General features: G+C 37.3%; 1 protein-coding gene across 2 annotated transcripts in view; it reads right to left on the bottom strand.

Moving 5' to 3' along the window:
- The window catches only part of ANGPT1 (angiopoietin 1), a 162713-nt gene that overhangs the window by 20333 nt on the left and 128241 nt on the right, over positions 1–14139 (bottom strand). For both annotated transcript variants that reach the window (XM_060775770.2, XM_060775771.2), the window contains one exon: positions 5611–5780. In XM_060775770.2, the coding sequence (XP_060631753.2) occupies positions 5611–5780 (170 nt within the window). The remainder of the gene's footprint in view (positions 1–5610; positions 5781–14139) is intronic.

The raw sequence follows: 14139 nt of genomic DNA, 5'->3' as shown, positions 1-14139 counted from the left end.
CAAAAAGCCAAACTGAGACTGCCTAACTGCTTACCTGCCAATTCTAAACAAAGTCCTAATTGAATGACAGGTTGGCAACTCCAGTTGGTCTTAAACAACACCAGTAATTTAGATTAATTCCACTCTGACTGCCAAACAGCTCTTACCATCAGGAAGTTTTTCCTAATGTTTAAGTAGAATCTTTTCCCTGCAATTTGAATCAATTGCTTCATGTTATAGCCTCCAGAGCAGCAGAAAACAAACTTGTCTCCTCATTTTTTTCGTATCAGGAGTGTCTTGAGAAACTGCAAGTTGCTTCTGGTGTGAGAGAATTAGCCATCTGCATGGACATTGCCTAGGGGACACTCAGATGTTTTACTATCCTTGTGGGAGGCTTCTCTCATGTCCCCGCATGGGGAGCTGTAGCTGACAGAGGGAGCTCATCCATGCTCTCCCAGGATTCGAACCTCTGACCTGTCGGTTTTCAGTCCTGTCAGCACAAGAGTTTAACCCATTGTACAATCTCCTCAATGTGACATTCTTTCAAATATTTATTCATGGATCTCAGTCCTCTTTTCTCCAAGCTAAACATTCCCATCCCTCTAAGCAGTTATTCATAGGATTTGATTTCCAAACCAATAATTCCATCACATAATTGATTTCCCTGCTCCATTCCTCATCACAGCTTTTCACTGGCAGAGGAGGAAAAAAATCTCTGTTTATTAATGCCAAGACATAGGATAAGCATCACATACATTGGCTAAAATCTTGTTATTTAGCTCACGTTAGAGTAGACCCATCAAATCATTTGTTTAATGGTAAGTCAATATGTAAGTAAGTCTAGCTGTTAAATAAATCTACTCTAGTCAGCACTAACAATTGCTTTATGTGCATGAAAAGAGAAGGTAACAGAAAGATGCTGAGTTCCCATCCATTTCCTTTTGATTGTAATAAACAAGGTAAAGGTAAAGGTTTTCCCCTGACATTAAGTCTAGTCGTGTCCGACTCTGGGGGTTGGTGTTCATCTCCATTTCTAAACTGAAGAGCCGGCATTGTCTGTAGACACTTCCAGGGTCATGTGACCGGTATGACTGCATGGAGCGCCATTACTTTCCCACCAAAGCGGTACTTATTGGTCTACTTACAATTGCATGTTTTTGAACTGCTAGGTTGGCAGAAACTGGGGCTAACAGCTGTAGCTCACCCTGCTTCCCAGATTCAAACCGCTGACCTTTCAGTCAGCAAGTTCAGCAGCTCTGCGGTTTAACCCACTGGGCCACCAAAAATCATTCAACAATTTCACTAATAGCTTTGATCATTCTTCTTGATTGTTTTCCTTTGATTTCCCCCCCATTCACATTATCTAGTAAATCCCCATATGATCTTTTTACTTGCAAAATCAGTGAGAACTTTATATTCTTGTTTGTAGCATTTAAATCAAATACATCTGATGAATGGGTACTGAAATATGAACAATTGTTTCAGCCAACTATTCTAATTTGAAACAAACACACATAAAAGTTTGAAACTACATTTAAGCAGTGCCAGAAACAAATGAACGCTCTCTATGATTACCCAGTCTTTGTCCAATTTTTCGGATTTATATAAGTAATCATTCTCTAAAATCAGTATTATTTTTTCCAAATAATAAATGGCTTTTGCTAAAATGGAGACCTAGAAATCCATTATTTTTTATCTGTCTGTTTATTTATTTATTCCATGAAACAGAAAAATAAAGTTAAGTAACAAATCAAATGGAATGGTTTGACATGCAGGAAACAGATCATCATCCAGCACTGATTAGTAAATGCCATGTATTATCAATCAATATTTTGAGCTGTTTCACACTTTGTATACCTCATCTGGGAAACCTATGTTTTATTCTGCCTTCCCAGAAAAATACTTTGCAGCTGCACTGTTTTGAAAAGTGAGGATATTTTAATGTACATATGTTCAGCATTACTGCCTTCAAATCAGAGATTTTTTAGGCTAATAAAATGTGGTAGAGAGTAGGAAATACAAACAGTGAGGAGAATAAACAGAACACTTCTGAAGTCACCAATTGGGAGTGATCCAGGTTGAATCAAAACCTTCCATAGTATATTGCAGAACAGCATGATTTCCCATATTTTTTCAGACACTGCTGATCCCCTTACATAGCCTCTGAATCCTTGTATCAGTGATTGGAATGAACTTTTGGAGCATTGCTAGTTGTCTTTTGATTAGACAGGACATTGGTGCACTAAATGTGAACACAATATTGTATTAGTTTGAATTCTCCACCAACACTCATTCTGTCCCCCCTCCATTTTAGGATTACTTAACTGATGCTTGGACTAATTTGGAAAACAGTCCCTTTAGTTGCTGTTATGATTCCTGATGGAAATCATAGCATTTGAATTTAATCTGCAATTCATCTTCACGGTATTTTTTGACCATGTTAACAACATATTGGGTGAATAGTTATTATCACAGTAATAGTTTCACCACTAAGAAAGATTGTTTGCCTGGCTTAATAGAGAGAAACAGACTGTTTCTCAAAATAGATATTCAAAGTAAGTAGTGGATAAAAGAAAACATTTGTAAGAAAGCAGATCATTATGGTGGATTTTAACTCAAGGGGCGTATGTTGAGCCTGCTAAATGCAACACAAGCCAATGAATGTCACCCCAGTCTCTGCTCTGACCCAGCTGTCTGACGTTTTGTCTTCTAGTTTAGTTTCCTCTTCAGTTCTTTGGCCAATTCCTGCAGCCCCCTTAAACTTGGCAATGGAAGTGAGACTTTGAAAACGCATGAGCCAGGAATAAGTTCATAGAGTAACGCCTTGTCGATTGTCACTGTTCTACTTTTATAAAAATCCTGAAAATAGATTGTTGACCAAGTGTTAAGCTTTCGTGATGAATAGATCTGCATATCGGTAAATCACTTAATATCTTCATTAGTATTTAGATCCTAAACGCTCATGAAATAATGAGGTGGGTAACCAAGATGTAAATATGCTCCTACTGGGGAACTGATTCTCAGCGAAGTCCCTGTCCTGAGTTCCCCAGGAGAGATAGGGAGGAATATAAAGATGATGATGATGATGATGATTATTATTATTAAATTTTAGAATATGAGATCCTCAAAAACTAACACTTCCCTCTTCTCCTCTCATGTACTACTTTGTAACATGCAACTACTTTATGGCACTTAATAAATCCAGTGTGATGGATCCAAACTTTGATCTTAGTTATGACTTAAATTAGGATAGTCATGACAACTTAAATCATATTCATTTAGCAGATAGTCATAATAATAACAGCAATAGCATGCTGTTTCCTGCCTATAGCAATGCAATAGAAAGCTATTTCAAACCCAGATCCTATCTAGCCACATTCACCATAAATTAGCACAGCCAAATTGTGTCACTGAAAGCAATAAGAGCTGCAACCCAAGATCTAGAGAACCACACAATTTTGACATACCACAAACACCTGTAATTGCAGTTTTCTTGTCATCTTTAATCCCATCCCTGATTTAGGAGATGGAGAATAAAGACTGAAATAATATAATGACAAGTTGCATTTAATAATAACTAGTACTATCATGGCTAGTATTTAGTCATTATTACTAGTAGAAAAGAAGAGCTTAAGAGACAAGAAAAGAGAGTCCTATACATACTTAACAAGAATTTATTCAAATGAGGTTACTGTGGCAGCAATACATTTGAAAGAGTATGGGGATCATCAGCTTCCAAACCTTTTTAGGTCCCCGACTACTATGGCTGGATCTACACTGCCCTATATCCCAGGATCTGATCCCTGATCTGCTTATCCCAAATTATCTGGCAGTATAGACTCATATAATTAAGTTCAAATCATATAATCTGGAATCAGATCCTGGAATATAGGGCAATGTAGATCCAGCCTACAACTTTCATCCCCCCTCACAAAATATATAAGCATTTAAATATTTAAACATATTATTGCTTCTTACTGTCAGTAAAAGGCAAAAAATGACATATGTGACCTTCTTGGTCCCATCTTTATTGCCCCCTGATGTGACCACTAGGTCCCATCTTTATTGCCCCCTGATGTGACCAATTTGAATCCTGAAATTTTTCTGAATTCAATTCAGCTCTTGCACTGAAAGTGATTCCCCAAGAACACCACTTTTATATGCCAAATACTGAGTTATGGCATCTTTCCCAGAATTTACATCCCAGACTTAATAATGACTAACAAGGTTAGGGATAGTGGACTTTGGTATCTTTTTCTTGACTATATCAAACTTTTAGTTTATAGCTCCAAATGAATAGGAAGTGAATAAATGTTGACCTAAGCTCCTGCTTGTTCAATGTATCAACTCAAGTTGGGATAGACAGTATGGTTTAGTCCTTGTCACTCCCATAGTAACAACTCTTTGACAAGGCAGCTTTCAAGCAGAGATAAAGTTGTTCATAAGTGACTTCATGGTCTTGCACATTTTATTAGATAATAAATAGGAAAGAAGACAATTATAGGCAGAATAAGTCAAGAGATTTGTCTGTCATAGTTGGATCTTAGTATCAATAGGCATAAACTGAATTTGGCTAGAGAAAGAATTGTGGAGCTTAACTTCTTGTAATATTAGATCACTACCTTTTAAATAAATATAATGGCTTATCCCTTATTTATGGTGTCAGTCTTGTATTTCTGTCTTGGGAAATGTTAACCTTTGGGGTTTTATGTTATGTAAAGAAAGAACAGAAAACTTTTCTTGTGCAGTATTCTAAAATAATGTTTTCCTGCTCTTTGTAAATTACGCATTAAAGCTCAGCCAAAATCAAAAGGATTATTTCTAAATCAATTAGAAATCAGATTGGATCAGTTTTCAAAGTCTTTGCTGTTTTCTAAATTAGCATTTGCTGCAGTTTCTCTATGAATAAGGATGGCAGTATTTCTGTATTTATCTACCTCTCTTCCTTCTCTTTTCTACCTCAATTTCTGGTAATGGTATCAGCTGGGGTTTGGAGGAAAATCCCTTCTTGCCCTCATCTCCTCGCACGTCATTTTCTGGTGCCAGGAGAATGCAAAGAGAACCTTTATGGTGGCCATAGACCTTGTAAGTAATTTTTGGGGCTAAATTTTGGGCTGGGGAGGGGGGGAGGGGGGGAGGTGGCAGGCACCATCCCATTCCTCTGGGCTTTTCAAAGCCAGAAGAAGCAAAATAGCTGTGGGGACTCATCCCCAGGGCTTCAGAAGCAGTCCTGGGGTGAGTCTCCACAGGAACAATACTCCATTAAACCTGGGCCTTTCAGGAAGGCCTGGATCTAATGGGGTACTTAATTAATTTGGAACAAATAAAGAAAAGCTTGATTTGTTCCAATTTTTTTTACTGGAGGCATCATTTAGATGCCTCCAATAAAAACTGACACAGGTCCCACTTTTTGGACCTGTCTGGATGGGCCCCAGAAGTTGACTTCTGGTAACCTGATGATTTCACTGGGTTTTCTTAGGTAAGAAGTATTAAGAGGTGCTTTTGGACATACCTTCCTCTAAAATATAGCCTTACAGCATCTACTTTGGAAATATTTAGTCACACAATTAAGTAAATGTCAAACTACATGCACAAAACAAGAATAACTGGAGATAAAATATCAGGACTTACCTGTAATTCTGTTTTTCACTTCCTATATAAAATCTATCATATTGTGAATAAGCCCGACTTCCTTCCCAGTCTGTTAGTTCAATTCTTAGAGAATAGTGTCTTTGACTGGTGGTTATTGCAAAGATAAACTCATTCCCCAGCCAATATTCACCAGAAGGACTACCGAAACCCTAGAAGAAAATCAATGAAACTCAACTTAATGGTCTTTGCTTAGTCGTCTGTAACATTTGCATAAAAGAAACATCCAAAGTACTGTGCAAGTGCTGTCACTTAAAAGAAATTCAGTTTTCAGTATCACAATAATTCCATTTGACTAATATCCACAATATTCCAGATACAAGCACATCTTTTTTTATTGAAATAGTATAACCCCTATTTTCTGACTACAGTCCCTTCTACAGTGCCATATAAAATCCAGCTTATCTGCTTTGAACTGGATTATATGACAATGTAGACTTTTATAATACAGTTCACAGCATATAATGTGGATTATCTGCTTTGATGATGTGGATTATATGGCAGTATAGAAGGGGCCTAAAATAACTACATGTGATTGATGTGTCATGAATCTAAGTTCTGGAAAATAGTGCTACTATATATATATATATATATATATATATATATATATATATACACCCTTGAATTTGTTTTAAAAATGTAACACTATAAATAGTGTTTCTGGGATAAATGTTTAAGTTCTTGGAAATCTATTGAAGACTGCTGTATATACCCGTGTAAAAGTCTAGAAATTTCAGTCAAAGCATCAGCACAGAAAACTAGGTCAAATTATCGATTGGTCAATGTAAGTGTTAATTTCCATTTTTAAAAAGAACCATTTATAAATATACTGGCAAAAGGAAAAAGCTTGGTCCATCCAAGGAGAACCTAAAAGAAATATCGACTTTCTCCATCAGGGCATCACTTCTGCTCTTTTTCTAAGTGGAAAAACAGCAGTAGTGATGGCCAGGAGCTGCTACATTAACCTCTCTGCAGAATGACCTTTGTTTTATCATACAAAATCCATAAAGTTGACCATTGACATAGATGAGTACACATGTCAGGAGTCCTCAAAGGTTTTAAGCAGAGGGGCAGTTCACGGTCCCTTAGACTGTTGGGGGGGGGGGGGGAGACGACTATCATTTGAAAAAAAATGAATGAATTCCTATGAACACTGCACGTATCTTATTTGTAGTGCAAAAATAATGAAAGAACACTACAATATTTAAAATGAAGAACAATTTTAACTAACATACGTTTACCAATATTTCAGTGGGAAGTGTGGACCTGCTTTTGACTGATGATATAGTCAAGGTAATTAGGATTGTGCCTTCAAGTCAGTTCAGAATTAGGGCAACCCTCACTCTAAAATTTAAGATGGAGACCTTGGAGGAATGCATCTCACCTGCGGGCCTTAATTTGGGGACCCTAAATATGTGTTATAAATAGCCCATCTTTTTAAAAAATACAACAAAGAATTCACACATTTTCACAAAAAAGCATTAGAGATTTCCAACTTTAGATAATACAAGAAAATGTAGCTAAGTGAGCCAGTACTATGAAAAAATGGATACATATAATACAGGTATTCTAGCAAGGTGGGGCAAACATTTAAATGCCAAGAATATCTAAGTTATCTCTCTTGATAAGTCATCTAATATCCCGACAGTAGATCATTCTTATTCATATTTTTGGCCTAGATTGAGCATCAGACAGACCACGTGGGGCACTTGGGGATATACTAACTAGGAGTGTGCAATTTGGCCAAAAGGCATTCTGTCTCAGGGGCCATTGTTGGCTGACACCTTATTCTGTTTAATGGGGAGTTACATGAAAGGGGAGGGATTGTTGCTATTTTCATTTGGTAGAGTCAACCCATTGGCTACAATGGAAATTGTAAAGGCTTAATTCTCAGACATTTTAAGGCCTATCTGCATGAAACCTACCTCAGTTTTAGGCCTCATTTACTACTACAGGCCTCCTGAGTTTCAAAACATTTCACCCATCTACTGATTTTTAAAGAATTATTTTAAGTTTTAACCATAATATATATTTTAAAATAAGACAAATAGCAGGAGAAGATTCTGGGAATTGTAGTTGCCAGTTGTGTCCATTCTCAACCAATCAGAGCATGCACACAACCAGGCTTTTTATTGGCTGAGAAACACAAGAGAGGAAAACTTAAACTTCCATCATGTTCCAAGAGGAACTTTTCAATTCATGCCCTGTGCAAGTGTTGCTGAGAAAGTTCCCAGCAGGGTCCTCTCTGGAGGATGAGCCTAGAAAACTATCCAAAAAGAAATAGAGGACTTTTCTGCTGCTGGGGGAGGGAGAAAAAAAATGTAATAATCCCATCTTCTCCAGGGACCCTATAGCAACCCCTCCCTCGGGTATATTGCAAACTTAATTCCTCTCCAGTAGCTGATAAAATCTGTCTCCCTTAATCCGTTTTGCGGAGCTTTTCAGTTCCCTCCTCCCTGGTCTGTTTTTTGAGATTATATAAAACACCCCACTGAGTACTGAAAATCATTTTCATTCAAACTGATTCAGGCACAAACCTAATATTAACCATCTAAACAGGTGATATGATTATAGTTACAAAAATGATAATTACTAAAAGTAAATAAGCAATCTTTAGTTTATACGTAGTGATGGAAGACCTAATTTGGATTTGCATTTTCTGACAAAAATATTAATTTGGCATTTCCACAGAGACCTGTAGCTTTCAAAGGCTTGCAGTTTGATTTAAGAAGAATGTAATGCATGTAACAAAACCATGTGTGCATTTAAAATAACTACATGATTAAAAATGAACACATCTGAAAAATATGCAGAGTCATGCTTTAGAATAAGGAAAATGTGCATCACTTTAGTCGATTACTGAAAGTGTTGATCATTGCAGGAATTAATAGCACAAATCCAGGAAATAAAATGTGCCCCTTGCTTTTAAAGGGCAAAGTACAGATGTATCAGCTGAGACATATCTATATTATGCATTTGAGGTTAAGATTTGTAGTGTTAGAGCTACATCTCTGACATGTCATGCAACCTAGCTTGTGAATTGTGACAATGTCTTTAAGACTAAAGAAAGAGTTGGAGGCTAAAGATATAGAAAAAGTAAAAAAAAAGATATAATGTATATGTACTAGGGCTGGGCAGTTTTGTTTCGTTAATTCGTAATTCGTTAAAAATTCGTTATTTTTTTGTTAACGAAGCGATAACGAACCATTCTGGAGCAGCTTAAAAACGAAACAAATTTTTCAATTCGTTTCGTAAATGCTTCGTATTTTGTTATGTATTCGTTTCGTTATTGGTTTGAGGTCATTTCGTTATTATTTCCGCATGTCTGGGGCAAGTTTTATAGTTGTTTTTTGTTTAATTAGTGAAAAAAAATTATAATATCACACCAACAGTCAACAACAGAGGGAGAGGGAAGCTTCAGAAGTTCCTCCTGTCCCATTTGGAGGTTTTTTAGCGTATTGCGCGGTCGTGTCCACCATTAACGAATCGATTCGTTATTGTTTCGTTATTGTTTTGTAATTTTTTACCATTTACGAAATTTCGTAAATATAGAACTTTTTTTTAAAAAAAATTCGGAATTCTTTCAAATATCGAAACGCAAAAAACCCCAAAAAACGAATCGATTTTAGAAACAAATTTTTCCGTTGTTACCCAGGCCTAATATGTACAGTTATGCGCGAACCAATTATACAGGTGTGGATCATTATGGAGGGAATTAATCTCAGGCCTCAATTGTGTATCAGAATATATTATAGAGGAGGCCCATTATTACTTGTAAATTAAGGTAACTGCCACCAACGTGAGGTATTTGAGGTACCACCGATGAGATCTGGCTTTACAGACGCAGATTAATTGAGATGAGACGGTCTTCAACAAAAGATAACAAGTTTATTGTGTACAAAGCGTATGGTTGCAGGCTGTTAAATAACTTATAGAACTTTGAATATCACTTGGTTTGTCATACAGTCCACTCTTGCAAATAACACAGCTCGTGGCTAACTTTTACTGAGGTGAAGCTCTTTAGTGAACAATGTTTCCTACTATGAATAGCCTTCCAATTTGATCTTTCCTTGATCAAATCTCTGATCTCTAGTCCTACCTTGACTAGGGATCTTAACAAGCTTCCTTTAGTCTTCCTTGACTAAAGAAACTGGCCAGGTTTTTCTCTTCAGCCCTTCTAGACTGAAAAACCTCCAGCTGCTCACACACACGTCTCTCCCAGGCTTTTCAAGCCTCCACACTCTCACATACTGCCCCTTTTTCCAAAGACGCACATAACTTTTTCTGCTTGGCTCCTCCCACTTCTCACTCTCCTGAGATAGCCTGCCTGGTCTCCTTTGCAACGCTCACTGTGGATTCAAACCAGATAACTCTAGTTTTAGCTACTGTTACAAACACAAATATATACTCTAACAGTTAAACACATACATAGTATCACTGACTTCTACACAGTATACAAACAGATCTTTTTTGAATATAACAATAAAAGCTCAAAACTGCTGGCAAAAATAGCACAGATTAAAAAAGTATGAAGGGAGATTGGATATATCAAGGATAGTAATGGCATTGTATGTGCCAGAATGGCAGATAAAATTAAAGTGATACAGGATTTATACTCTAATATGTACAGAAATACAGAAGTGGATATAGTTGAGCTGGACAAATATCTGGAACAAAATTTAGGTAAGAAATTAAGTGAGACACACAGTAAAGAAATGGAGAAATTATATCACAAGAGGAAATTAAAGACACAATACACAAATTAAGGAAGGGTAAATCACCGGGTGAAGATGGTATTTCAACTGAAATTTATAAAACGTATATAGAATTCCTAGTACCCAAATTACAGAGATTGCTCAATGAAATATTAAGGGGAAACACATATCAAATTCATGGAAACATACTAGGATAATCCTAATACCTAAACCGGGTGAAGATAAATTATTATTAGACTCTTATCGCCCTATTTCTTTAATTAATCAAGATGCATTTTTACGGCAATTTTGGCAAATAGATTTAAAAAATTCATAGAGGATTATATTAGCCCAGACCAATGTGGGTTTGTTAAGGGCAGGCAAATGTCTGACTTGGTCCGCAGACTGATAAACATTATAGAGAATGCAAAAATTGAGAAAGCTCAAGTAGGCATTATTGCACTATATATATATATATATTTGACTCAGTGGGTTGGACAGTGCTGAAATCATTAATTAAAAAAATATGGTTTTGGAGAGGGGTTCCAACATATAATAGAACAAATATATTTGGAAAACAGGGCTAAAGTTATAATTAATGATTCAAGTACTGAACCCTTTAGTATCATGCAAGGAGTAAAGCAGGCCTGCCCTCTTTCTCCGTTACTATTTATATTAGTTATGAAATTATTGGCCTCTGCAATTAGGAAGGATAAAAAAATACAGGGAATGGGAGTGGACAACAAAATCAAAATTAGCTTATTTGCGGATGACACGCTTTTGGCAGTCAGAAATCCAGATAGGGCACTAGACCAGATAAACCTACATTTTAAACAGTTTGGAAAAATAACAGGCCTAATAATTAATTGGTAGAAAACGGAGGTAATTTCAAAAAACCTGGAGAGAAAAGACAAAGAGAAAATAATTGATCAATTTAAGGTTAAGATTAGAAACAAAATTAAGTATTTGGGAGTTACAATACCTGTTAATTACTCAGAGTTTAAAAAATTAAATGTTGATAGACTATTTAGGGAAATTCAAGAAAGACTACTAGAATACAAAAAATATATAATCTCTCATGGTTTGGCAGAATAGCAATCTTTAAAATGAAAATATTATCTAAATTTAACTTCCTCTGAAATATGTTACCTATTAAACAGCTGGAGGTTGATCTTAAAAAATGGCAGAAATTAGTCAATGAATTTTGTAATGGAAGTAGAAGATCTAGGCTACCAAGAGGCTTATGGATTATTTCTCAGAAATTAGGGGGAATAGGAATACCAGAACTAAAAACCTACCATCAGACACATATAATAAAGGGAGTGTTTAGGCTGCTCTCGAAATAAAATCTTTTTAAAAATGTGATAATGTCTTTCAGGAAATCCCATGCAGTGTCTTCTTGCTCAATGGAAGTTTCTGCTGTGCAGTGAGTCCCATAGCATTCTGGATCTCACTGTGCAATAGGTAGTACCATAACACTCTGATGTTGTTGTTGTAGTAGAGCCTGCGAGTAACGATGCTAACAGTAGTTTGGACACTAGAAGGGGAAAACGGGTTGCTCAGGAGCAGGAGTCTGATGAGGAGCAACAAAGGAAGAGGATCCGGGACATACTTAATGCTCAATATGGTAGATGGAGAAGTTGGAGGGATGGGTGTAAGAGTTCACATGTGGAATCAAGAACAGCTGTAAGAGATAATGACGGGGTGGAGGTCAACTCATCTTCTGATGATGATGTGTAAGATAAAAGGAGGCTCTGTAATGGGGAATCTTCGCAGAAGGCAAGGTGTTGGTTCGTGCATTGGATTCTTGTCGCTGCCTATTTCGTGTTGGCATTGGGTCCTGGATCTACAGGTTACTGCTTCCATTCGTGTTTTTGACTTGGCTTGGATTCCCGAGAGGACTGGCTTCTCCGTTCCTTGACTTCGGACCAGTTTGACTACGATGCTGACTATGTGGACTTTGGGACTTCGCTACTTTGAATTCGGCTTGCTTCGACCTTCGGACTTCGTTTGACTACGCTTTCTTCCCCGTGGCCCTTGTATTTGTTAACTGTGTACTTGCTGTGCTATTTTGGGGGACTTTCAGAGTGCTTTGTTTTAATCCGGTTCTTTTCTCCGGATAATCCGGATTATTGCTTCAGTTAACTCTTTCAAACCGGGACTGGTTTCTGCTTTTGAGTTTGGCCAGAGACACTGGAATAAGTGTCTCTGAGCCCTTTTTCTTTGCTTAATAAACTTTACTTTGGAACTAATTCTGGCCCTTTAAGATGTCTGTGTCCCGACAGATGTCCTTTGGGCCTGTTTGCACAAAAATGTTCCTAGAGAGGTAGCTATGTTACTGCTTCCCTCCTGTGAATATATGTATTACACAATGTCAGTTTTATATAACTGTAAGTCAATTTACAATGGCATAAATATCTAACAGGATGCCATCCATCAGGTATAAAGGCTGATATAGATCATGAAGTTTTACTAGGAGAACTAGTCTAAGGTTTCATTAGGAGTAATAACATAGACTTGTTAATATAGACAATTCAGCAAACATATCCATGTATTTTATGGCACCCTGAACAGAATGTACATAAAAACAGTCAAGAAGGAATAATCTAGCTTTATGTTTCACCAAGCAATTCACTCTTTTGGGTAAACCTGAACTTTCTTTGTCCTTTCTGACTAGGGAAGATCTCCACCAGATTATTGTTTGAAATATATAAACAACTCCATTCAAAATGTTGATAGCAGTGCAATCCAATGGATATACAACCATATGTGGGCACAAGTCCTGAAGCTGATGTTATCCAGTAACATTTAAAAAGCAAGATAGGAAAAATGTTGTAATACAAAGCTAGCATAACTAGCGACCTGTAGCCCTCCAGGTATTTGGGCCTCTATCTCTCAGAAGCTCTAGCCAGCTGTTCCAATGGCCTGGAATTCTGGGAGCTGAAATCCAAAACAACTGGAGGGCCACAGGTTATGCAGGCTTGCCTTAGATGAAGATATATTCAGCTTCTTTTTTTAGTGTCATTTAATCACAAGTGTCCACATGGCATCTTATGATTTCATGTAAATCAAATGTCTCAATTTCAAAATACCATATTGACCCCACAGATGTTTGTCTCAAATGTTCTGATTCTCAAGTACAAATGCCCTCCCCCAATATCAATCAGAATTATTGTGGTACAATGTGTTTGGGTTTTCAAGGGGAATTTGGTTCTGAAATAATAATAATAAAATAATAATAATAATAATAATAATAATAATAATAATAATAACACAAAATGCACTGGGGCTGGTTCTACACAGCCCTACATCCCAGGATCTGATCCCAGGTTATCTCATTTGAACTGGATGACATGAGTCTACACTGCTACATAATCTGGAATAAGCAGATAATCTGGGATCAGATCCAGGGATATAGGGCAGTGTACATCTGGTGGCCTGGGTCATTTAGTACCAGTCACTCTGGACCCATTCGCTGCCCGAAATCCCGAGAGGAAAAAGATTATTTTAACCCATTTTATCCTGGGATTTTGTCCTCACATCCTCTTACAACTTTGGGACTTCTGGGAAGGGGGGTTAGATACCCTCTTGGGTCAACCAAAGATCCCCTCCAACCTCTCATCCCCCCCCCCCCGGCAGGCCCGTAGCCAGGATTTCGTTGGGGGGGGCTAATTTTTGGGGGGGTGTTCAGGGGTGCTGAGTTTCGGGAGGGGGGTGAGTCTGAGTGAAAGAGGGTCTGGCCTAGCAAACCTTTTGTATCATTACCCCAATACCCCCATGCATATGGGATATATTGAGTATGGTGATCAGATCATGA

Source organism: Anolis sagrei, chromosome 4 (assembly GCF_037176765.1).
Source record: "Anolis sagrei isolate rAnoSag1 chromosome 4, rAnoSag1.mat, whole genome shotgun sequence".
NCBI lineage: Eukaryota > Metazoa > Chordata > Lepidosauria > Squamata > Dactyloidae > Anolis > Anolis sagrei.
Note: the sequence above shows the minus strand (reverse complement) of the source record. Positions and strands in the feature narration are given on the sequence as shown.